The sequence below is a fragment of the Chenopodium quinoa genome, unplaced genomic scaffold (assembly GCF_001683475.1).
Source record: "Chenopodium quinoa cultivar QQ74 unplaced genomic scaffold, ASM168347v1, whole genome shotgun sequence".
Taxonomy (NCBI): Eukaryota; Viridiplantae; Streptophyta; class Magnoliopsida; order Caryophyllales; family Amaranthaceae; genus Chenopodium; species Chenopodium quinoa.
In genome coordinates this window covers 7,699,774-7,727,218 of record NW_018742418.1, presented here as the reverse complement: position 1 = coordinate 7,727,218, position 27,445 = coordinate 7,699,774, and the positions used below count along the sequence as shown (strand labels likewise).

Sequence of the window (27,445 nt, the reverse complement as noted above, 5' to 3'; positions counted from 1 at the left end):
GGCGTATGAATACATTCCTAAAGAGTTTAATTTCCCCCACAATGGTGCTTGGGTTTGATCCGGAAATACTCTTTGAGATACAAAAGTCAGCCCAATTGTTCTTTGCACTAAGAACAAATTGATGATAAAATGATTCACAAGAAAGACTAAAATCAAGAAGATTTCTCACAAAAGATTGCAAGTTTTTTGAGAGAAAGATGGAGAAATTTAATTAGGGAGAATTGTAGAGAAAAAGGTTCTGTATTTCTTTCGAAACAACTTCATCCTATATAATAGGATCAACCGTCGTATAAAACCGCAAAACGGCAAGAAGAGCGAGCGCGTGCGAAGAGGCGCGGGCGCGTGCGAAGAGGCGCGGGCGCTCCACAAGGAGGAGCGGGCGCTCCTCAATGTGGAGCGGGCGCGTGCGAAGAGGCGCGGGCGCTCCACAAGGAGGAGCGGGCGCTCCTCAATGTGGAGCGGGCGCTCCTATAGTAGGAGCGGGCGCTCCTCTTCTGAAATCTCAACTTTCTGATTTTCCAGGAAGTTGACGCGATTTTGTCGCGATTTAGGCGCGGGCCGCGCCTTGCCATGGCGCGGGCGCGCCTCCAAACTTTTCCAGAATTTCCAGAAACTCATCGCGGTTTATGCGCGGTTTTATCGCGGGTCGCGCCTAGCTGGCGCGAGCGCGATTCAGAAGCGCGAGCGCTCCTCCGACACTCTAAATTATCAACACGTTTTTGGTCGTTTTTTCAGGCGATTTTATCCCAGCTTTCAGGTGAGTCTTCAAGGCGTTTTTTAGGCTGCGTTAAGGTCATTTTTCAGGCGCTTTTATTCCGGTATTCAGGCTGCTTCAAGGCGTTTTTCAGGCTGCAGCTGTAAGGTGAAGCTCGTGATCATGTAGGTTGTTTGCTGGGTCGTTTTTCAGGCTGTTTGCTGGGTTGTTTTCAGCATCGATAAGGTAAAGCTCGTGATCACGTTTGTGTCATTTCTCAACCGCATTTTTTGGGTGTTTTTGGTGTTGGTTTGGGCGAAATTGAGGGTGTTTTTTAAGCTTCTATTTTTGCATTTGTCAAGGGTTTTGGGTGTGGTTTTTGGTGCAGTTTTGGGTGCAGTTTGGGGTGTAGTTTTGGTGCAGCTTGGGGTGTAGTTTTGGTGCAGTTTTGGGTGTTTTGGTGTTGGTTGGTGTGTCTTGGTTTTATTGGTGTTTCATGCGGCTAGTTATTGCTGTAGTTTTTGGTGGTTGTGTGTTGCTATGTCTATTGCCGTTGTGAAGTTTCATTGTCCCTTTTGTGGGTCTTAGTGGTTGTCAAGATGGAAGTGGAAATGGCCTTACTAGGAGTTCTCTTATAAAGCATCTTTCTGATCGTCATTGTTGTATTGGTGCTTGGGATATCACCCGATATTCTCTTACTTCTAATTTGGTTGTTTATACTGAGGCTGAAGTTACTTTTTCTCGTATGGGGATTTGGTTATGTGGAGTTTTCTACAGAACGCATACGCATCGTACTAAGTGCCGTCATAGTACGGGTGAGTTTGTGTCGCCCCCGGATGAAGGAGATGGTGTCATTCGCTTTGTCCTTTATGGTTTCTCCAAGCCACAAGCTCCCTCTTCTCCTCCTCAGCTCGGGCGCTTGGGTGATTTGGCGCAAGATCAACAGTGTGGTTTTGATGTGGCTCTCCTTGATGGTTTGTTCTCTAGGGGGTTGAAGTCTATCCCACCCAAGTGTCATTTGGGGTTCTCTCGGGTTCTGAAAGGTGCTCTTGATAAGGTGATCTTTAAGCCTGATGATATTTCTACTTGGTGGTTTCTTTGTTGGTGTTACCTCTTTGCATCCTTAAAACCTTTCGCCCGCGGAGTAGTCGTGAGTCTCAGTCTTCAATGAAGCGTCGGCATCAGGAAGAGAGTATATCCCGAGCTATTTTTTCCTGGAGTGCACCCGGTGGTAGTTTACAGCTTGTGAGGGAAACTCTGGCGGAGGTTTCTCCTTCTTTGACGGTTATTGGTGATGAGGACCTTGATTTGGAAGAGCGGAATATCAAGCAGTGTCGTAGGAAGATATGTGATGGTCATTATACCACTGCAGTCCGGGTTCTTTCTTCTTTAGGCGTTGCTCCTTATAATGACGCCACTCTTGCATATTTACAGTCTAAACACCCTACTTCTCCAGCTCCATCCTTGCCTGATATACCTGATGATGGCCTTCATCTCGTTACTACTTCTGATGTTGTTTTGGATCGGATTAAGAGCTTTCCGCGTGGCACATCTTGTGGTAGGGATGGTTTGCGTGCTCAGCACCTTATGGATTGTTTGGGTGGTGCTGTTGTGGCTGTATCAGATGAGTTCGTTGACTCTATTTCCGAGGTGGTTAATCTCTTTCTTGCTGAAAAGTGTCCTACGGAGCTAGGAGAGTATATTGCTAGTGCTCCTCTTACTCCACTGGTCAAGCCTGGTGGTGGTATTCGTCCTATAGCAGTGGGTACCGTTTGGCGGCGTCTGGTTTCGAAGGTCGGTGTTGTTATGGTTGGCCATTCTTTAGAAAGTTACTTTGCTGGTCTCCAATTTGGTGTTGGTGTTTCTTCGGGAGGTGAGGCGATTCTTCATGCTGTAAATCGGTTGATTGAGGATCGTGGTTCTGATGTTGGTCTTTCTATGCTATTGATGGATTTTCAAAACACCTTCAATCTAGTTGATCGTGTGGCCATGTTACGTGAAGTTCGTCGTCGTTGTCCGGGCCTTTCGCGTTGGGTTGAATTTTGCTATTCTAATCCAGCTAGATTGATTATGGGGATCACACCTTATGGTCGTCTCAGGGGGTGCAGCAGGGTGACCTGCTTGGTCCTCCTCTTTTTGCTTTGATTTTACAGCCTTTGGTGTGTAAAATCAGGGACAATTTTGATATTTGTTTTCAGGTCTGGTATTTGGATGATGGCACTGTTATTGGTGACACGTTGGTGGTGGGGAAGGTTCTGCAGTTGATTATGGAGGAAGGGCCTTGTTTTGGGTTACATCTTAATGTGGAAAAAACTGAAGTTTTCTGGCCTTCAGAAGACCCTAGAGGCAAGCTTGTGGGTGCATTTCCACCTGATACTGCTCGACCTTTGCGTGGTGTTAAGTTGCTTGGTGGTCCCGCTAGTTCTGATTCCGATTTTATTGGTGAGCTTGTGATGCAGAGGGTGACCAAGACCATTGCGCTTATGGATAAGGTTGCCAAGCTTGATGATCCTCAGTGTGAGCTATTGTTACTTAGGGCTTGTACCGGAGTTTCTAAACTCTACTTTGCTTTGCGTACTTGTTACCCTAGTACCTTTGAGGCGGCTCAGCGTACTTTCGACGGGGCTCTTCGATCTTCCTTGGAGCGTATTGTTACTGCTTCGGGGCCGGGGTTTGGCGAGTGGCAATGGCGACTTGCTACCTTACCATTTGCGTTTGGAGGGCTTGGGGTATATTCCGCTGGTGATGTTCGTCATTATGCTTTTCTTGCATCTCGGTTACAGTCTGCTGGGTTGCAAACACAACTTCTACTGCATGCTGGCGTTGTTGGTCTTGGACGAGCCTTTGACGATGCGTTGAGTCTGTTTAATGGAATAGCGGAGTCTGACATTATGTGTAATCCTAGTGAGATCGCTGCCCCTAAACTCATGAAGAAATTGGCAGATATATATTTCACAAAGGTTATCGCTTCTGCAGAATCCGTCTTTTCTTTATCTCCTCGGCAATCAGCATTGTGGAAATCGCAGCAGGGAGATCACACCTTTGCTTGGCTTCGGGCAGTCCCTATTTCTGGGTTAGGTCAGACGATGAACGCTAAGACATACCAATGTGTGTTGTGCTACAGGATGGGTGTTCCATTGTTCTCTATCTCAACACCGTGCTCGGCTTGTTCTCGGGTTTTTACTGGGGATATTTTTGGTGATCACGCGGTGTCGTGTGCTGGTATTGTGGGTATTAAACATCGGCATAATGTTGTTCGGGATACCCTTGTTGATATCTGCTACAGATCTGGGATTTCAGCAAGAAAGGAGGTGGACATAGGGTTGACCGGAGAGAATAATGGGCCCCTCAGACCTACTGATGTGTTACTTTATTCTTGGGATCGTGGTCGTAATGTTTGTGTGGACGTAACAGGGTCTTCTCCTTTGACGCAGACTGGGCTATCTAACTTTGTTCCTGGACGGGTTGTAGCTGATGCGGCTCATCGAAAGCGGGTGAAGTATGAAGCTAGTTGTCAACTGATTGGATATGGTTTCATTCCCTTCTCCTTTTCTTCGCTTGGGGAATTTGAGAAGGATGCTGTTATGTTGCTGAAACGGGTTCAGAGGTTCTCGACGACGCAAGACATTGGGGCTCGTGCTGCAGCCCATATCTTCACTAGGTAGGCTTTTCTATAGCTAGAGGAGTGGGGGCCCATATTGTATCTCGGATACCCACTAATTTATTGTACGTTGTATGACTTTGTTTTTGAGATGATGATGATGATAATAATAATAATAATAATAATAATAATAATAATAATAATAATAATAATAATAATAATAATAATAATAATAATAATAATAATAATAATAATATGGCTATGGTTTACTTCCTTTCTCCTTTTCTTTATTGGGGGAATTAGATAAGGATGTTGTTACGTTGCTGAAACGGGTTTAGGCGTTCGCTAGGATACAAGATATTGGTGCTCGTGCAACTGCTCACATCTTCAACAAAATCGGGTTCGCTATAGCTAGGAGGGTAGGGACCCAGAATGTATCCCAGCTCTCCACTAATTTCTTGTAAATCGATTGACTTTGTAGGTTTTTGTTATTTTTCTATAATAATAAGAATTTCTTTCTTTATTTGTTTACTGTAACTACTTGAGTCGGGCGAGGGGAAACTTTCACGTCCGGCTTTGAAGGGGGGCGATCTTATAGGATAGGATCCTATCCCAATTTTTCATTTGCTAGGCCTATAGCGAAAAAACCTACTTTTTTACGATTACGCGGTTTATTCGAATATGAAATCCAATCCTGGAAATACAGCATCCCCCTTTTTTTTACTACCCAAGGTTTTGATACATTTCGAAATAGAGAAATATCTACCGGAGCAGGCGCTATTCGAATAATAATTGATTGGACACTATTTCACACAAATATTTTTTTTTTCTTTATAATATGTTTTAATTAGAGAACGCAAAAAAATTGGGAAAATGGAAGACTTTGCATTCATTTGATTAAAACTAATATAATTGCAAAAATGAAAAATTAGGTTGTATAAACAAAAGTCTCTAGCCACAAGAGACTGAATCTTGAAAATACAAGAGAAAATATAATTAAGGTAACACTTCAAGAGCAAGAGAAGAGAAAATCCTTAAAAAAGAATCATGAGTTTAATACCTAAACCACAAAAAATTAAAGTTATGGGGAGAAATATCACTATTCCAACACCTCAACCTCAAATATAAATATAAGAGATAGTTACTCTAACGTATGAAGATGTTATTATCTATATACGATACAAATACCACACAAATATATATATACCACCACAAATTCATGACTGAGTATTGTATTTATTACTGCATGTGTTTTAGTTTTATGATAATTTTAATACATTTTACCTTTTCAAACATGACAGTGTATAACTTTTACAATTAATGAATATATTTTGAAAATACAAGTTTAGATGCGAAGACTCAAATTAATAACAAGATCCTATATGAATAAATTCTTCTTTTGTATAAACTAAATACAACAAAGGTACGGTCATATGCAGCATATTATTCTCTCTCCATTCTTTTTTGTTTGCCCCATTTGCTTTTTGGCATAGTTTTCAATGCACATATTTGATCATTAACATTCTCGTTTATAAAAAGCTCATATTTTGAATCTACACATTGAAACATATCTAAGATGATCCCACATAATTATATTTGCTATTATTATATTTATTAAGTTTCCTCATCATTAAAATTCCTCTATCCTCAAATGAATGATTCAAAAATAGGTCGCGACAAACAAATATGAACAGAGAGAGAACAAGATAGCTTTATTACGAGACCGAGTTTCTGCTAAAAGTTTTTATACTTACTCTAGCAAAAAGAGACATGGAGAGTAACACTTAAATATTTTTGTTATTATGTAAAATCGTAATGGATTATTACAATTCAAAATGTTGGGATTTACATTTGTACACTTCACTCATAAGCTTAGGTGAAGGTTCCAAAATCATAGAATAACTAATTTATGAATTAAAGGTAAAATGATTCACACCCAAGGTCTTGAAAATGGTTGACGAAACCAATTAATTAAGTTAAACAAATTATTGATTTGGGCATAAGTCAACTTACACTTAATTTGGTGGGCTTTGGAAAATGACCCATAAAATGGCATGGGATTCCTCACATCGATTATACCAATTTCACTTAACCCACATCATTATCGATTAATCGTACCAATGAGTTTGAAATTTCATGGTTAGATCAATTATAGTTAATGTTTGAAATTTTGTGTTTTTGCACTCCAATTTCCTCAACAATCACATTTATTTCATAAATATTTCTAGTAAATGCGAATTTTCCAAGTAATAAACAATTATCCAATGGGTATACACCAAGTGTAGTACCAAAAAACCAAACATATTAAATGTGAAAATTAGACCCGGTTTAGTCAAACGGACCCAAACTTGGGAACTTCAATTTTTTTATATTTGACAAAAATCTATGCCCCTCGTTTGCAACCCTTTTTGTCTGTTACATGAACCCAAGCGTGCGACCGAGTTTAAATATTGGGTCAAACTCTTGAATTCCAAGCATTTCTATTATTAATCTCAATGTTATTCCATTGTCTCATGTTTATTATTTAATGTCCAAATTATATGTCCAAGTCATTTCCTTTTTGATTAAACTCGGTTTGTCAAAGGAGTAACTCCATTCTTTTTATATTTTCATTAGTCGTAATAATTAATCAGTCGATAATTACTCCCTATGTTCTTTTATATTTAACTCACCTAATACTTCGTATAAATTTACAAATTTACGATACTCCTTATGTTAAAAGGGTGAGCGTGTGTAAGATAAACGAAAGTAGAATAAAGTAAAGTCTCGTTCTTTTAGACTGAGATTTGCTACACTGAACTGAAAAGTTTTGCAGAGAAGTCCAAAAGAACATGGCATAAGAATGATAATGTTAAATGATGGGTGAGTGTAGGAAAAAAGTGAATAATAAAATAAAAGCTAATCAAGTGTGTGTAAGAGCAACTCCAAATCTCTAATGGCAAGCTAATTGTCAAATTAGCTTTCCCTGCCACATAAATTTTTAAGCTAATTGTCATTTTAGCTCCTTTGAGTTCTAATGGCTAGCTATTAGATAACTATCTAAATGAATCTCAATTCCTTAATTAGCTCTTTTGATATTTCATTTTATTTATTCTATTTTGACAAGTTTTTTCCCAAGCAAATTGCATTTTTCAGCTCCAATGATCAAGCCAGTAGCTAGGGATTATTAAAAATTACAAGCAGCCCCTAGCTACAACCATTGGATCGGAATTGCTCTAATTATTGTGGTTTTAAAGGGATAAATGGTTAAGAGCCTAAGAGTGCATATCATAAATAAAATAAAGTGAGTAGAACAATGAAGAACTGAGGGAGTTTTTATTTTTAATTTTTTTTTAATTAAGGTATAATGATTTGACATTTATATTATTAATGTGTAACTTTAACCACAAACTTTGATTTACTATTAAAGACATCAAAATTAATACATACTTTAAATATTCAAATACTAATCAAACAACGAATCACCAAACCATTCAATGAATGTACATATTTTGTTTGTGTTTTAGACGTGTTAATAATAAACTACTTTATCACTTAATATTTTAGAATATCATAAGATAAAGGAGATTTTTAAAAAAAGGTAAAGAGAAGGATCTTGATCAAACCTCCTTCACGGCTTTTATAGTCTAGAATTTACGGGTTAGACACTTTAAAAGTGAGGGGGGGGAAGGATAAGGAATCTCCACCCTATAAGTGTCCCTAGTGAAATTGAAATCTTTTCCACTAAACTAAGTTTAACTTGATGTAAGATACAGGTGTATGAAAAGGATTTCTAACTTTCTATCCATTATACGTAGTACAACGCATAAGTAATTAAGTATGGTGGTAAAACTCCCTTCCAAAAAAAAAAAAAAAAAAAAAAAAAAAAAGATGGTGGTAAAACTCCACCTTCACCATCGCAATAAAAAAACATTGAATATTATTGAAATCCACTTCTTTTTTTCTCCTTTTTATCTGCACAACATTTATTGGGCCCACAAATATATGGAATTTCAACATACAATCCTACTATGTGCACTTGTGCTCGGCCCAGTAAAATTTATCAAATACCCAAATAAATACATTGTAGTTTTAAATAACATTTGGCAAATGACAAGAATGAATTATATAACCAAGCTAATCTTGGTTTAGCGATAAGGATTGTACTTTTTAACTTTAAGGTTGGGGGTTCAATCCACACTAAGACACTTTGAGGGTGGGAATCCCTTATCCTTCCCCCTCACTCTCAAAGTGTCTAATCCGCAAATACCGGACCAAAAAAACCGTGAAGGTACGGTTAAGGTCATTCTCCTTACCTTAAATAAAAAAATAAAAAGAACGATACGCATGTTGGAAATTTCGATCTGAAGAGCCAGCATGGCTGCATGGCAGCATATAAGCAAGTAAACTGTGGTTAGTTATGGATGAAACAAATAAATCAAATATCAACTCTGACCAAAGTTCATACACACCGTCTCATAAAACAATAATATTGTACAATTAGGGCAATATATGACTTATTAGGCCACCAACATGAAATTTTCATGTACACCTGACTTATTAGCAGTATATACTTATCCATTTACAGGTCTTGGCTTGAAAATATAGTATAAGACATGCGCTTCACCTAAGTACGAAAGTCAAAGGACCAAAGAAAGGTAAAACCTAAGAAATTCAGGCAACCAAGATTGAGGTTGGATTGGCGTGAAAGTGGCGGTGTTGCACACCTGTTTCCCTACTGTATTTCCTTACTGAGACTGCAAAAGTTCTTTGATATCATAGCCCTGGAGCTGCAAAGAATTAAATAAAAAAATTATGACATGAGAATGGAAAATATTATAGATCCAAGACAAAGAGGTGTTACCTTATTATAATTGCCCAAGTGATTTACATATTTGACTAATGACTTACGAGTTTATCAAATGTTGTTCCATTCAACAGAAATACAGAACGCAATAAATGAGAATAGTCATTTACCAAAAAAAAAAAAATGAGAATAGTCTTCATCTACAAATACTACTTCAAAGAATACTACATCTTCCCTACAAATGACTACAGATCTATGCTACTGTACAGGACATAAATTCTGTGAAGCAAAAAAAATGACAAGGCACAAATCTTTACACTAGAGATATAAGCTGCCTATGAGTCTCTGAGGATCTACTAAAATCAATAGCACCGCAATGGGAAATTTATTAGACATGAGCCTTTTGGTTTTCAGTTGAACCCATCTACGAACCATAAAGCAAGAGAAGGCATGCAAAATGTACCTGAAGAAATGTAAGGAGCAAGATAACACCAGAATTCCAGAGCGAATGAATTGTGATGGGAGTTAGCAAATTGCGAGTTTGAGCATATGATAATCCCAAAGCAGTACCTGCAAAATTATGCAAACTTGTGAAGAATGTTTCTCACTTGTGTAAAATTCAGCATCTCGATAAAATTAAAGTTCTAGATGAATAAAGCACAAAGGAGGCCATTAAAAAACTTGTTTATGCCATTTGTCATGACTGATTTTTTCCCCGTAGTCTAACCCCGAGATTTGGCTTTTCAGCTTTTATTTTTAGTTTTTTCAAAAAGCAACATCAATAAACACAAAGGACTTCCTATTGATTACCTAGAACACTATATATGTGAATATATATGAACTGAGAACATCTGTGGCACACCAATCTAAGGCAATGCAGGAACTGAAAATTATTGCTTCAAAATTCAGAAAAACTGAAGGACTGCAATCTTCCATTTAATACACTGGAACCTTTTCTCCATAATACTAGGTACAGGTACAAATTGTAAAGGATTATGATGACTTACCATCATTAGTTACTGTTTATAGTTTGTGTAATCCCTTAAGTTACTCATTTAGGACTTTAGGTTGATAGTCAAATTAAAAATAAAAAAAAATAAAAATAAAAAGGTTGATAGTCAAATTATATCCCTAACTCTTAGTTAATGTACCTAGTCAAATGTATTTAGTCGTAGTTTATTGCTTACTCATGTACTATGTTGATACTCAAATTATATCCCTAACTCTTAGTTAATGTACCTAGTCAAATGTATTTAGTCGTAGTTTATTGCTTACTCATGTACTATGTTGATAGTCAAATTATATCCAACTCTTAGTTAATGTACTTAGTCAAATGTATTTAGTCGTAATTTATTGCTTACTCATGTACTATATAAACTCATAAAATCACATCAATGTAATTAAACTTTCTTTCATTCTCTCTAAGCTTTCCATCATATGGCATCATCTGAATCAATTACTTTAGAGCATAAATCACATTCAACAACCATGGATCTCACAATATATGACTATAGTTTGTGCAGCGACATGAGTAACCATATATAAAAATTGAGAATAAGATTGGACATACCAAGAACAAACAATTGGGGGAATTCACCAGGAGTCAAATGAGCAAGTGCAAATACAGCAGCACTAATTACCACAGCTACCGGAGTTGGGATCCTGCAGCCAGTTAAAAAAAAAATTATGATTGCTCAACAGTTTCCTATATACACAAGATAGAAATAATTGCAAAAACCTTCCTCAATTGTTACTCGTATATTTTTGTAAGGTGGCAAGGAACCATTACATCCTCACTTTATCAATTTTAGCGTAAATATCAACTATGCAGCATAAGTGCTAAAAGAAATATTCCAGCCACACATATCCAAAAAAAGAATAGAATCATCGAGTACAAAAGAAGCTGGAAGTCTAGAGAAATTAGTCCAGCATACCATTTTGTCATGGATACCATAAAAAATCCTCTAAATACAGTTTCTTCAAGTAGTGGAGCAAGAAAGCCAGTGACTCCCAACAAGCAGACTGTGCTGAAAACAATTGGGAAAAAAAAAAAATAAGTTGATAAAAAGGCAATAAAGAAGATGTTCAAAAGTCAAAACTCTAAAACACAGATTTTGTGCCTATAAGACCAGAAGTACAGCACTCCTGAATCTTGATAGCATCATCACATAGTACACTTAGAAATATGATTAAGGTGCATTTTCTGAAAGCTACCTAACTTCTGATGATCCAATCAGTGGCAACAAGCGAACCAGAGCATCAGTCTGAAAAAAGAACGTAAGTTGGTAAGAATTCCTACAAAGATTGGAGTTCTAATAACTAATAACTCATGAGAAACATAATGAAGTTCCAAAATAATAAAGAGAAGCATCCAGCTTCCAGGGGTTATAACAGAAGGAACTATTGTGCAACATGAAAGCATGCCCCTCTAGCTTACCTAATCATCATATACAGTCAACAAAATCTAGAAGCACATATAACATGGAATAAACCTGAATGCAAAAAAAAAAAAAAAAAAAAAAAAAAAAAAAAAAAAAAAAAAAAAACCACGCAGGAATATAACATATAAGAAAGATTAAATAATAAGAACAAAGGTAAAATAATACATACATACATAGCTATAAGCATTTCAGTTAGTATGCAAATACGAGTATAATTTCTATTCCAATGTGTCCAAGTTAACATTTTGATCAGACTTACGAATCTTTGAAATAATGATATAATTAGTATCTTAAAGACCATGAGAAGTTCAATGAGACAAACATAGTTTGATGAATGAAGAACAAATAAAGCAGCACTTCATTTTGTAGTTCAGGTGAGAAAAAATTCAGAAATTACATCAATATATAACATAGCATATAATTCTAACCTCTCTTTGTGGGTTCTCACCATTAAAGAAGGACAGAGCTACTCCTGTCAATGCAATGGCTCCAAGAGCCCCAGCAAACCCAATCCCAGCCCATAACAGCCATCCTTTTCGTAGATTGAACGGTTCTCTCAAATCTGACGACATTCATTCACACAAAACTCTGAGTCTCACAGATATCAGAATATTATGATCTCATTCCAAATTATAGCATCATTTCAAAAATCAGTGAAGCAGAGTCTTAATCTAAAACATAAATTTGGAGAAAACAATTTCCAGAAAAAGTAATTCTTATTTAAATATTTCAATCGTTAAAGAAGCTTTTGTAGATCCAAGGAATAACCTTAATGGTTAGATTCACTACAGCTGACTAGAACTTGTAGATGCCAAAGAAAGAAATTAAAAACAATACCATATCGATAGAGGTCATCGGGAAGTGGCTGAAAGGACTTGGTAAGACTGAAAAGGACTCCTAAAACAGCTGCTGTAGTTATGCTGCACAATAAAGAAATGTCCTATATGTTAAAAAAATTTGGTGCAATTGAATTCTGAGATCACAAAGAGAAACCAAAACTATAATCAATGGAAGTTCACCAACTGCTTTTTTTCTCAACCACAGGGTTTTCAACTTCTTTTCTCACCAAATTACAATGTCTCAAGTCTCGACCTCACAGGATCTAACTACTTGAATTTGAAATGGTGTGACGTACAATATTAGGTATGACATTAAATTCATAAATGCAGCCATGCAAATATTTGCTATCTACACTTGCCAAGACCTACACATTAGTACCTATGCAAAACTATCGAATCCGATCCGCATCTAATCCGATCTTTTGGATATCCGGTCCGAGTTTTCATTTCGGATCGGATATCCAATCCGAAAAAGCGGATATCGGATACAGATTTGGATATTGATTTCCAAAAATTCGGATTGGATCCCAGAATTCATTTGATCTATTCACTGGCAAGTTGATTTATTTTTAGCTATTACTTAGCTTACTTTAAACTCTAATTCAAAAGTATTATTATTAAATATCCTTAATTGCGTTATTAGGCCAGAACTTGAAATTGTAATGACTATTTGCTAGTGATGTGACTTTTCAGTAAGTAATGACTATAGCAGCAACTGAAGACCTTCCGTTGAAGTTTATTGGTTCATATTTTCCTGCTAGATTTGTAGAACTGCAGCAATATGCTGAATGCTCAATAGAATAATTATACAGCTAATCATGGTTTTATGATAAACAGAAAAATCCAACATAACATAGGTAGCAGAAAACATGATACGAAGTCACAAAAATGATTTATATTCAATGTTATTTTTTCAAATTCTTACCCTTGATCCACAAACAATAGTTCTGCCTTTTCATCTAACGTCAAATCCCCAAAGTTAAATCCAAGATATGGCAATGCTTGCGCCTCTATCAAACCTGTTACCACAAAACTGCCTAAAATCACATCAGTTACACATTCACGTAAGATATTGTAGTAAACGAACCTCTATCATGGTGAAAGATCCACCGGATGAATATGTGCTTTTTTTTTATTATTATTTGATAAGTAAAACAATTTAGGAGAACTACACAGAATAAAGTACAAAAAGAGGATAAGATGTCCTCAAGTAACTGAAAAATCCCCAACTACAATAGCCAATATCTTTGGTTTACCCGGCAAAATATATTGAAAAGCCCCAACAGCCTCAGCCCACAAAGAAGCTAAACAATCTAACTTTACACCACAAAATATCATATGTGACAGCTTTGTCATAGAAAATATATTGATTCCACTCTAGTCACAGTTTAAAAAAATAGCCAAGCATATATGCAGCATGATTAACTGCCACTCTTACCAAAAAAATTGACCTCAAATTCTCAATCAATAAGATTTTACATTTTACATAAAATGATGTGGATATATGAAATTAAAATTTGGAGACCTGCTTTAAACAGATTTCTGATAGAATCATTTCAATCACAACCCAGCCTAGGCTTTATCAATTGTATTTTCAACTTCTATTCTTTCTATTTAAAAAGGTCAATAACAATACAGAAAATTCCATTTTTGCTCCAAAATTAAATACTGTCGTCGTCCTTACTCCTGAGTCACAAATGACTATCAGTCTTTCTATTCTCTTCTTCTTCTTGTAAACATTATCTATCCACACGAGTATCAAGATTTTGGCCACATTTTGTAATAAAGAACCTTTCAAGTATATTTCACATAATCACAGTTTCTAATATCCGTGGTAGTTTTTTCTTTACTCAATGTGCTCCCTCCAAGCAATTTGCATTAAGAATGGCAATGAAATGGTATAGATTCCAACACTCCATTACACCTCCTCAACAAAAAAAAGAAAAAAAAAAGCATTCAACAAAAAGAGACTACCAAGTAACTCCATAACATATTGATCTAAACACATGGTCACATATACATCATCACCAGTCCAGATAGATACATCATCACCATTCACCTATCAACGTATGCGGTTGGGTCATAGCAAAGTAGCCTAGTGCCTTGATTCAATGATCTACCAAATAACTTCCTTTCCAAAACCACTAATACCTTTGTCATCTAATTATCTCTTTCTCATGACATCCTCCTATTCCTACTAAAAGTGTGTTTCTCCTCCACCACACTCCACTCCCAAAAGTAAACACCCAAACCACAGAATAATTCATACATCAAAATTTAAAAGGGCATGAAGAAATGGGGAAAATCAACCTTATTCCACAAGCAAGCGAGGTAAGCGAAACGGTTTGCCATGGCCAAGGCACATCCCAACGCTTCAAAATTGGCCAGTCCAATCCACCTCCCTGCATAACAACAACAATTAGTAAAATTTCAATACAATGCCAAACTATCTAATCACATACGCACCTCAAATAAGATTTCAATCCCACAACCATCATATTCGATATCGTTCCAAGATTATATACTTACATGCACACTCAAGAACACTTAATTATCAATCAATATATCCCACCAATTAAACAAACAATTCCCAAACCCAGAAACAGAAACAACCCCACCAAATTCCTCCAAATTTTCTCATACACAATCCAAAAATTAAACAATTGAAACATGTAATTAATGAGGGATAAACTAATAATCAACATTTAATTAGGGTATGGATACCTTTGGTTTAGGATTGCCGTTTTGGGAATTGTAAGAGCAAGAAACTGGTAGTAAACGTGATAAAGTACCAGTCTTTGATCTTCCATTAGCAGTGAATTTGGGAAGTAAGAAGCTCTGAGGAGGGTATGTATAAAGGGTGTGAAAATGGCGGTTAATTGAAAAGGGGGTGCATAGTTTTGGTCGAAATATGGAAGAATTTGAGTTTAGATTGGTTGAAAAATTGCCGGAAAAAGTAGAAGTTAATGGGGTTGACGCCATTAATGGTGGAAAGTGGAGGAGAAGAGAGAATTTGAGATAGAAGAAGAAGAGTGGATGGCTGATGAGTGATGAATCAACTAGAGATGACTCTGGATTTGAAGTGCAAAAGGAAGGAAGATAAGGAGAGAATATACCAACTAGGCAACTAGTACTTCCTACTAAATACTACGAAGTGTAAAGAATCGTAACTTAAATGGTGTAAATGAGCCGAGCCGAGTTTTACCTTGTTCTGGTTTGATTTTATAGGCAAGTTCAAACATGATCTCGGACTTTCAAATGAGCTCAAAAAACTGTTTAAACTCAAAGGTCGTTTGGTTCGCAATAATAAGCAAAGGAATCATTCCCTTTGTTGTTGTTTTTTTTTTTTCCATTTCTATCATTCCCTTTCCCTTTTGATTACCCAAAAATCTTCTACTCCCATTCCCCACCCCCCCTAGCCTTTCCCATTCCCTTTCCCCAACCACCACCGTACCCACATCAGCCACCCTCACCCACTTCTCGCCGGAACATCGCCGCCCCTCACCAAAATGTCACCGCCAATCCCCTCACCATTCTCTCTCATCGGAAAACGAACACAATCATAGTTTCAGAGGAGAGAGAAAGAGAGAGAAGCTTCGACCTTCAAGAAGCCCGTCAATGGCGGGCAACACAGATGATGACGATGCAACTCCTCTCATAAATGTCGCCGACATCTCCCATTCTTCCTACGACCGCGATCGACATTGAAGCTTGTCCTTCTGATCAAATTCAATGCCGTATTTGTCTCGAAACTGACGGTCTCTTTCTCTCTTCTATTTTCTAGGATTTCATGTTGATAGTCAACTTGGTCAATTTTTTCCAATTTTGCTTTGCGTTCATTGGTCTTTCACAATATTTCGATTGTTAATCTGGAAATGGGATTTTCTGGCGAGTGGTTTGGTGGATGGATAGTGGCTGGAAAAGGTGGAAAGTGATTAATTGGTGGTTGTGTGGTGGTGGTGGGATTGTTTCCCTTGTTTTTAAAACAAACAATATAAAGAATATAAGGTATTTTCATTCCATTCTTTTCCATTCCCTTTGTTCATTCCATTCCGTTTACCCCGTGCGAACCAAACGGCCCCTCAATTCATTTAGAACAATACAATGTTCGCAAACTGTTTGTGAACGACTCATTTATTAAACGAGTGCTTTTCATGAACGAGCTTATTTATAAACAAGCTTCTATAATAAATGAGATTTGTACTTTTGACATTTGAAAATCTTAAAACTCGCATAATAATTAAATCTTAATTATAAAATTTAGATTTAAATTAACACTTGTGAATAAGTTAATAATTTATAAAATAATCAATTTATATCATAGCTTTCACGTAAAAGCACTTTGCGCCTGTGAGATATCATATTTTATCATATCAAACGAGTAGCTCATGAACATAAATAAAGGAGTAGTTCATGAACATAAATAAACGAGTTGTTCATGAACTTATTTGAACGAGTATACCTATGTTCGTGTCCAGACTCATTTATTAAACGAGCTTCAAAATTTGTTCAAGCTCGGCTCATTTATTAAATAAACAAATATGAACGAGCTTCAACCAAGCTCAAACCCGAGTAGTTTATTGATCGGCTTCGGTTCATTTACACCCTTAGTTAGATAGTCTCTCTAAAAAGGTTAGTTGTATATTCCAGGAATGCGATAGATGTACCACTGACTACCATAGTGCAAGATCAATTTAACGATCCTGGCTACAATAAAGTAAAGGAAACCTTTGTTTGATTTGTTTGTATGTATTTGTTAAATTTAGAATTCATTTATAAACGTCGTATAGCTTTTTATCAATGAATTGGTTATTTAATTTTTTTTAAAGATGATTTTATATAAGATTAGATGCATCACTTTATTTAACTAATAAGTCTCTCTCATATCACATGGGCTCTTTTTATTTATTTTCTTTATCTCTCTCTACTCCAAAATTGCTTAGGAATCTGTAATATCAAAAGGGATGCATTTTTAAAAACGGAGGAAGAAATAAAAAAGTATAATTTACCACTTCTTGTTGATATATGGTTGATGTATGTTGACATTAGAAACCACACATGATAAAAGGAAGACGTTTAGTGACTTAGGATAATTTCAATTAAACTTGTATGTGCTCTTAGAATCTACTAGTATTTCATTATTTGAGCCTAGGCGATACCTCAGATTATTGCATGGAATTAACAACTACATATCTATCACACACCTGGAATTAGTGTGAATTATCATTAACAACTATATGTAGATTCCAGGTGTAAATGATATAATTAATGTGAATTAAAGGTTAGAATTTTCAAACAGTCTCTCTAAAAAGGTTAGTTGGTCATGTAATCGTACTCTTAATTATTTATTTATAATTATCATTCACTACATTTTGATCATTTGTTGCAATAGAAAACATGAAAATAAATGTGATGGCATACAAGTAGCTTAGTGGTAAGACATTTAATGTTAAGTCTTGAGGTTGCATATTCAAATCTTATACAAATCACATTTGCAACTTTTTGAATCTAAAGATAATGACATGACATAAAAAGAGAAACAATAAATGATTCCATATGACATGTAGATTTCTTTTAAAACGTGGGTTAATAATTATTGACAAGAAGCCTAAAACACTCAACAATACAAAGGTTACCTTTTATTTTATCCACTTGCTTCATGCCACGAAATAAAATGCATCCCTGTCATATAATTTATCTAATCTTATACAAATTTTGAAGCATGAGTTGTGTGCAATTAGATCTATTTATACTATGTGTATTAAAGTGAACTAAATCAAGTGAACAATTAGGATTGTCAAATGAAACATGTTAAATTCACATTTTGCTTTCAGTTAAATATTAAAATAAACGAATTAAAATATTTTTGGGTTGATATTTATCCCATTTTAATTAATGAGAGGACGAGGGGTCATAAGCCTGACAATTTCATGTTGAAATTTTCAATCAAATTTAATTGACGACTCTACCATATCAACCTTCTAATGCTTTTCAGATCAGTGATGTTTCATACATTCATGTTAAGTGAGCTTGACCCATATTGAGAAAATAATTATCTATGAGAAATAAATTTTTGTAAAATACACTTTTTAAACAAATGGACATTATATATATTATCATCAACTCAATGTTACATAGTGGGTAATTAGTAGGTGATTTGTAACATGTTTTGATCTTGACAATCTCGTTAACAATCATCCATCAACCTTGTACTAAAATGGTCACTAGTCCTCTTTCTTTTATCATGTGGCGTCATTATCCTCTTGCATCTACACTAAATGAGATTTTATACACAATTAAAGAACACTCTTCCTCCTTGATCACCAAGAAAACTTTCTCCTGCCTAATGAGAGAAATCCCCACCACCTACCCATGCAATTCCCTAAAGAAGAGATAATAACTTTGGCTGCTAAGCATTTCCTAATTCATTGCCCTCTCTACACATACATGAACAAACTCACAGCAATCAAATCTTGTCACGAGAATTAAATAATCTTTAACCACTACATATCACTTCATATATAACATTCAATTCTATCATTACTTTCCTCCATAGTCTCCAATAGGGTAAATTCGTGCATTAATATACTTACTCCTTTATATATATATATATAATTATTATATAGTATTTAGAACAAATCTATTTTCATGTTTGTCAATGCAGTATTTCAATTGCTAATGTCTTTAATTACCAATACATAGAATTATAAACATTTGATGTTTAAAAAGTAAAAACTAAAGGCGATCTTATAAGATTCCAAATGACTATGTATATTTTGGTTTAGCTCTAAAAAATATAATCAAGGTTAGTTGAACTAGCACATAAATATAAATAGTGTAAAAGTCAAACTGTTGCAAGTAAAAGAAAAAAAATAATAAGTAGATTTTTAGATTGTTCAGATGGAAAAAGTACATTAAGAAGAACGCATAGAATTTTCAAAAATAAAGATAAATCTAGTGCACTATGACACCGACTTGTAAATAATTTTGAAATCACTGGCTTGAAAACAACACTAGAGCTGAAACTCTCATTTACAAAGGCAAGCATATTGATTTGGATAGCACATGAGATAAGATACTAAATTGAGTACATTCATTGAGTAAAATAGAATTGAAGTGACAGCAGTAGTAATGAGTACTGTAATTAACAATTTAACATAGGAAGACAAGCTGAGTGTTAAGTTAACAGTGACAAAAATCTCCCAAAAACATCCTAAGAAAAACCAAACCCTTGTTTCACGCCGTTAACTCCGATGCCTTTCTCTCTCCTCCATCACTCTGTAATTAACGCGTGGGACCCACATCCCATACAAATCAGATCTGATTTTCATCTTAAAAAATCAATCTTTGCTTTTAAAAAAAAATAAAAAATCAATCTTTCATTCTTCAGTTGAACGCCACTATAATTGTACTCCACTCGAATTCTCACTTCAGCTCTCCTAGTCTTTCTACTTATAGCTGTAGTAGGCAGAAAACAAAGTTTGGGGATAATTAATTCAAGAAATAATTTATTAAAAAAAAAAAAACAAATTTAGGGTTTTATTTTTTAAAAAAATTTGTTTGATTTGATTTCGTTTTGATTGATTTTATTGATTTAATTTCCCCCAATTTTTCTGGCTTTTCCACGATTTTCGATTTCATCGCAATTCTGTGTCGATCTCTGTTTTTTGAGTAGCAGCAGAGGAAGAAGAAGTCGCCAATTCGAATTGTTCTTTTGATTGAGTCCGCTGTTTCTCTCTCTTCCCCACTTATTTGATGCTTTTGGTAAGTTTTTGATTTCAATTTATAATATTTATTGTATAGTTCTATTCAATTTTGTTTATTTTTGTCATATTATAAGGTTTGTGAATTGGGTTGTTAATTTGCTGCATTGTTAATTTCTTTATAATGGGTTGTTTGTTAATTGGGTATTGCAAGATGGGGTTTTTGATTTGTAGCTTAGATTTGGTTTGATTTGATCTCGATCTGGTGGGGTTCAGCTTTGATTTGTCTATATGTTCATTAAATGTTACTAATTTGGTTATAAATAGAAAATTAGAAGCATAATTGGCAATAATTGAGTTTACTGATTGTTTTTGTTGTTTTCTTTGTCTGATTAGAAAATCCAATTTGTTTTAGTATTCAATTTGTAATAATTTTGGGGTTTATTAATGTGGATGATTTGTTTGTTTACCGTCAGCTAATTAGATTAACATTTAGTGAATCGAAAATCGAAATCGACCCAGGATCAGTATTGGGTATGTGGGAGGTGTTGGTTGTTCTATGAATATTAGTTCTTTATGCTGTTTTTCAATATTTTGATTGATTGAAGTTGAAAGTATTGGGGACAATTGCAGGCGGAAAATGGCAAACAAAACATCTGGTGACAGTAGGACGAGGAGTTCTATATCTATATTTATCGTAGTTGGTTTATGTGGTTTCTTTTATCTGTTGGGGGCATGGCAGAGAAGTGGGTTTGGGAAGGGAGATAGCATTGCTATGGAGATTACTAAAAGTGGGGCGGATTGTGCGGTGTTATCAAACTTGAATTTCGAGACTCATCATGGTGGAGAGGTTAAGACTGGGGATTCTAGTATCGATACGAAAGTGTTTGAGCCATGCAAGGCTAAATACACCGATTACACTCCATGCCAAGATCAAAAGCGTGCGATGATGTTCCCAAGAGATAATATGGTTTATAGAGAAAGGCATTGTCCTCCCGAGGAAGAGAAATTGCGTTGTCTCGTACCAGCACCAAAGGGATATGTAACTCCATTTCCATGGCCTAAGAGCCGTGATTATGTACCATTCGCGAATGCTCCTTACAAAGCTTTGACAGTGGAGAAGGCTATTCAAAACTGGATCCAATATGAAGGAAATGTCTTCAGGTTCCCTGGTGGTGGGACACAGTTCCCTCAAGGAGCAGATAAATATATTGATCAGCTAGCTTCTGTAATTCCAATGAAGAATGGGACAGTCAGGACAGCTCTAGACACTGGATGTGGGGTATGTTCGGGTTTCTCTTCTTTCATTAGATCTCCTTTGTCCATATAGTTCTTGTTTAATCTGTTAGGAAAAAATCAATTTTCTTAAGTGTTAGTATTTCCATGCTGACTTTTGTGATGTGCTAGGTTGCAAGTTGGGGAGCATACCTTTGGAGCAGAAATGTTATTGCAATGTCATTTGCACCTAGAGATTCTCATGAGGCTCAAGTTCAGTTTGCACTTGAAAGGGGGGTACCTGCTGTTATTGGCGTTCTTGGAACAATAAAAATGCCGTATCCATCAAATGCTTTTGATATGGCACATTGTTCTCGTTGCTTAATTCCATGGGGTGGAAATGGTGAGATTTTGGGAGCTGTGCTGTCATTTAGATTGATGAATGATCATTTGGTTTTGTAGCTTTTTTTGTTCCTTGAAATATTACTTGTGGTGTCCTTATAATTTGATCGGTTTTTGTAAATATATGAGCCATGCTTGAGGATCTCAACAGATTCTTTTCATTAATACTGCCCTGTACTTGCATTAGCTAATATGCCACTTTTTTGTTCTTTCCTTTTGCAGCTGGAATGTATATGATGGAAGTTGATCGTGTTCTTAGACCAGGTGGCTACTGGGTGCTTTCAGGCCCTCCTATCAACTATAAGAATAACTACAAAGCGTGGCAACGCCCAAAGGAGGATTTGCAGATAGAACAAGATAATATTGAAAAGGTGGCTAAGCTTCTTTGCTGGGAAAAGAGACACGAGAAGGGTGAAATAGCTGTCTGGCAAAAGAGTCTTGATGCCGATAAATGTCGCAGTAAACTAGAAGAATCCCAGGCTACCGTTTGTAAATCCAATCCCGATGAAGTCTGGTACGCTTCTGTCTTAAAATATTTTACTTTTTAACCTCCTTTTTCTCTATCCTACTTTTTATCTGTAGTTTTCTGGCTTACAGTTTTAATTTTGTTTGGGCGATGCATGATGCTTTCAAACTCAAGTTTTTGTAACTCATAGATTTATGTGCTATTATGGATTCGTTGCTCTAAGAGTGTTGTATGACAGTTTAGGAATCATTCTATACTCTGAATTAAGATTTTTGTCAGGAATATTGAACTCTTTTTGTGGCATGGTAATTGATGCATGGCTTTTGTAATTAAGGGTTCAGCGCTTCGGGCCTTACTAAGAAATACCTTTGTTATTTTGAAGTATGAGGAGCACTACGAAGAAATGGCCCCCTCATGCCACATCAATTGTCACGTCAAGTACAATGTGATGTGGCATAGTTTTGATACAAATAGGACTGGCTGATTGAAAATAGTTAGGAAAGGGAACGTCTTATAAATTTGATGTGATAGGAGCATAAATTTCATTTTTTCTCTTGCCAAATAAGATATGAGTTTCATGTGGATTATGTTTTTTTTTGTTCCCATCTGCTTTGCTGCTCTATCAGTGAAGAGAACCTCTGGGGTGTTAAAGAAACTGCTGCTGTAGGAAATTCCTTCCCATCCATCAAAAAACTATTACGAACCCTTTTTACAATTTCTTGTAGGAAATATCTTCTTATCTTGACTATTTTCTTCATGGAAAATGAAGAGAGGTCTATCTGAAATGTGTAACCTATACTCCATCTCAAGCAACATAAGACATGTGCATGTTAGTGAGGTTGTTGCTTTCTGATTCTCACCCAAGCGATATCAGTTTTGGTGCATAGTGACTTGGAAAGTAGAAATAAATGTGAATTTGTCCTTGTGTACTTTTGGAATCCAGGTTTGTAGTTGTATGAGTTGTTCTATCCTCAAGGCAAAAGTTTTGTTTATGATGTTCTTATACTGGATCTGTCAAGACCAACAGTATGCAAGCATCGAGCTTCTTTAAGTTTGTTGATTGAATTCTAAATAATAAAACAAGCTCTTTTTGGGAAAATAATTAGTGTAATCATGTAGACAGAATCTGTATTTGTATCCTCTCTTTCCTATCTCATTAATTCCTTGATGAGAAAAAGTGTTAGTGAACTGTGTACGTGTGACTTTCAAATTACATACTAGTACAGTACTGTACATGGTCTTTTGAGTTTTCATGAGTGTCAAATATAGGTAAATGAAAGTGATTTAATTCAATAATATGTTTAACTAAGCATTTATTGAACCTCTTAGCAACGGTGATTTTTTTAGTCCTGTAGACAAGTTATTAATTACTGCAACTTCTACACTACATACTAATAATTTTTGCAGGCTTTGAGTATGCGTGAATGAAAAATAACGGCGATTAGAAATGTTTTAGATAAATATTATGTGTAACTAAGCATTCATTAAACCTTTTAGCAGCAAAGGTTGGTTGTGACTTGTAACTTTCTTCTAATAAATTGTCCATGTCTTTCCGTGGAGTGGATCTTTCTTTTCTTGGCTTGGTTTCTTAGCTTGGTCCTTTGTCTTGTTTCCAGGTACAAGAAAATGGAGACTTGTATCACTCCATTTCCTAATGATGGTGCTGGAGATCGGCTGAAGCCATTCCCTGAGAGGCTGTATGCTGTACCTCCCAGGATAGCTAGTGGATCTGTCCCTGGAATATCTGTTGATGATTACTTGAAGGACAATAGTCTGTGGAAGAAGCATGTAAAGGCTTATAAAAGAATCAATAGCCTACTTGATACTGGAAGATACCGCAACATAATGGATATGAATGCTGGGTTAGGAGGTTTTGCTGCTGCAATCCATTCTTCCAAGTTGTGGGTTATGAATGTCATGCCGACTATAGCTGAAAAGAATACCTTGGGCGTTGTATACGAACGAGGACTAGTTGGCATCTATCATGACTGGTTAGTGATGATTTCCAGCTTTTGAACATGCAATTCTTTCTTACATTGCTGTCTACAGCGAATATGTCAGGGTAGTTTTCTATGTATATTCTAGGTTTCCATTGATGTGAAACCTTTATGTTGCAGGTGTGAGGGTTTCTCTACATACCCAAGAACATATGACTTGATTCATGCTAATGGCGTCTTCAGTCTATACAAAAACAAGTAAGTCATTTCAATTTTTTCAATGTTGCCATGAATTTGAAGCGACATATATTACGATCTTCCATGTGTGAATGCTAAAATTTTGGTTCCTGAATTCCTGATCACATTTCTTTCCTTTCAAATACTACTTATGTATGTAATCATTCTACTATATTACAAATTTTTGGATATCATTGCAGTATTCCATATCAAACATGTGGAGTTGCAATTTTATGTGGTACCCTATGGGTTACTATTTACTAATGTCTTTTGATGAATTAGTCAGGAAAATGTACTTTTATTTCTAACCCATGCAGTTATTAGTATAAATTATACAAGTACAAACAAAGTTGCTTTGTTATTAGGAAAATGTATTTGTTATTGGTGTGACCACTTCTTACTTTGTCCGGTGGTGTACCAGCTGTTTGTTATTATTATCCAATTTAGCTTAACTTGAAGCACAATGCAGTTACAAACTAACTTCAGCTGTATGAAAGAATCTGAAAGATTAAAATTATTGTCCTCACCCCCTGCCTTAATTGGCATTGTGGTCTATAGTTACTGGAAAGTCATTGTCCATTTTGTCCTTATAATTCTGAAGATTTTCATCCGATGAATGCAGGTGCAACTTGGAAGACATACTTCTTGAGATGGACCGTATATTGCGTCCTGAAGGAGCAGTAATAATTCGGGATGAAGTAGACGTGTTGGTAAAAGTGAAAAAGATAGTAGCTGGGATGAGGTGGGACACGAGATTGGTGGATCACGAGGATGGTCCATTGGTTCCCGAGAAGATACTGGTTGCAGTTAAGCAGTACTGGACCGTTGATGGAGGTAATAGTACATCCACCCAATGATTATGCCAAAACAAAAACTAGTGAGTCCCCTTGCAATTCCCTCGGCAGCTCATAATTCAAATCTGTAATGAACGCTCTGAATTGAAAATCACATTTGTGCTACTGGGTGTGTTCACTTCTTTTCCTTGATTTGCTTCAGCAAATGTATTTTTTCAACACCCTGCTAGATGCCCCTGTGTGTTCGTCTGCTTTGATTTATGGCTACCCTTCTTAGTAATTAGTTTCTAAGCAATAGCTGATTATAGTATCGTTTTGTTAGGAGACAGAAAAAGATTAATTAGTTTTGATTTATATATGCGTCACATGTACTCTATACTCTTCAATTTTTGTTGAATCTGTACTAGCAACTTATTTATTGTCTTGTCAAAAGAAAAAAAAAAAAAAAAATCTTTCCAAATTATTTTTGCTCATTTCTGTTTTAACGATATCCTTTCCAATTTTCATTTAAGGCTGTTCTACTTTGGATGGAGCAGTCCATTTGAGATATGCTGAACCTCGATGAGCCCTTACATGATGTACTGTCTCACTTTCTTGACATAATCTATAAGGTTTTGAAAGTTTACCCCCTAAAATTAGAAAAATGTTGCTCCAATTTCACAAAAAGCTTATAGGTTATGTCAATTAGGTTCCTCTCCAATTCTTAATCTCTATTTTCCATCATCTAATAAATACACCTATGCTAGCAAATCGTAGACCTAGCAAAACTAATTCAAGCCTAATTATCCGATCCAAAATACCTGACCTAAAACTCAAACTTTACTAGAAATCACTTGCTACATTTCGACCCGACTTGACTCAAATTGCCCCAAAAGAATCGAAAACAATCCGATTTGAACTCGAATTCGACCTAAACAAGTCATACATGAAAACTAGTAAACAATCCAACCCAATATAATTTGATCCGAATAATATGATTGCCAACTCAAATATTGTTTTTCCAATCTTGCCTATTTCCCCATTGTGCACATTGATTGTCATAACTCATAAGAGAGTACTCTATACTCGATTTCAAATATGTACTTGCCTAGCCAACGCTCAAAGCCCCATCTTCAGGGATGGGTGCAATTTAAATGGTGGACCATGATGTATAGTGTAGTTACTATGCACCTAAAGAACACAAGTACATATGTAAAAGAATATGATATTATATTCCGTGATAAAAGATTATGATATTATTACATGTATAGCTATAATATAATACAAAGTAATAAATAAAAAAATCTCCAACATGTTTTTTATCACAACGATTTGTTCTTTTACATATGCGCATGTCGGCATGCAATATGTTACTTGTGTGTACAATGAGTATTCCACACTCTTGTCTATAGTCTACTATTCGAGGGTGAGGGTTTATTAGATTAAGGGTTAACAACAAAATGCAACTCCTACCAATGAGAACCACAAAATCAATTTTGGGACCTGAGGAAGCCAACAAAGCCTTAAAACTCTCCATACTCAATCTATCATTCATTCATATCTCTACACTATTCTTTTGATCTTTTCTGCTTATTTCTCAATTTTACCCTAAAAAAAATGTAAGATTATGCATTTAATGCCATGTTTTTTCCTCTCCATTTCACAAGCAAAAGTGGGGGAAGGCGGCCCTCCTTATCTTTTTTAAATTCATTCTACCAATTATATTAGTCCGTACTAATAGTTTTGTTTCTTTATTAGTGACACAATTACCCAATAATATTTTTTACCATATATTATGGTTTTCTCCACTTATGGTCAAAAAATATATGCTTGTTGTGTGTTTATTTTGGAGAGAATAGCAACAAGATTGCCCGCATTCTTTTTGTCCTTTCTGTTGCCACATAATGACATAAATACATTATCATGTGAAGTTTCTTAATATAGTTGTAAGGGTTAGCTCAAGTGGTTAGAGTTTTCCTCCCGATTCCAGAAGATTTTGAGATCGATTCTCACCCCACCCTAGTGACTCTCTAAACACCAATATATATATATAATTTGTTTAAACTATTCACTGATGTGGGATGTTTTCTTTAGAAGAGAATTAATCCATGTAAAGCACAAATACAATCAGCTAATTAAACAAGTCAAGTAACTATAATAGTGAAACTACTACTTCATGTTAGTTAGAATTCAAGTAAACAACTAATACCAATAATCAATATCGAATAAGGTATTACCCTAGATCAGGAATAACAATAATGATCTCTAACCAAATGCAATTTTTATAACACTCGAGTGTGCTTAAAATAGATGCTTTTAAGCATTACAGATGAGCAAGATACGTCTTTAAG

At 35.7% G+C, this 27,445-nt stretch overlaps 2 protein-coding genes across 2 annotated transcripts; one reads left to right on the top strand and one right to left on the bottom strand.

Moving 5' to 3' along the window:
• Positions 1–8,753: 8,753 nt before the first annotated feature.
• Positions 8,754–16,302, bottom strand: LOC110712409. Its single transcript, XM_021890874.1, has 10 exons — positions 15,086–16,302; positions 14,672–14,763; positions 13,287–13,394; positions 12,360–12,442; positions 11,951–12,084; positions 11,296–11,345; positions 11,016–11,108; positions 10,652–10,743; positions 9,545–9,651; positions 8,754–9,064 (listed from the first exon to the last, which is right to left on the bottom strand). Exons 1-10 carry the CDS (start codon positions 15,341–15,343, stop codon positions 9,023–9,025), a joined length of 1,059 nt encoding a protein of 352 aa, XP_021746566.1. The 5' UTR covers positions 15,344–16,302; the 3' UTR covers positions 8,754–9,022.
• A 3,312-nt stretch (positions 16,303–19,614) lies between these two features.
• On the top strand, positions 19,615–25,539 carry LOC110712400 (probable methyltransferase PMT2). Its single transcript, XM_021890862.1, has 7 exons — positions 19,615–20,125; positions 20,698–21,346; positions 21,472–21,682; positions 21,904–22,195; positions 23,764–24,138; positions 24,265–24,342; positions 24,944–25,539. The coding sequence occupies exons 2-7, from the start codon at positions 20,705–20,707 to the stop codon at positions 25,176–25,178; spliced, it is 1,833 nt and encodes a 610-aa protein (XP_021746554.1). The 5' UTR covers positions 19,615–20,125; positions 20,698–20,704; the 3' UTR covers positions 25,179–25,539.
• Positions 25,540–27,445: the final 1,906 nt, after the last annotated feature.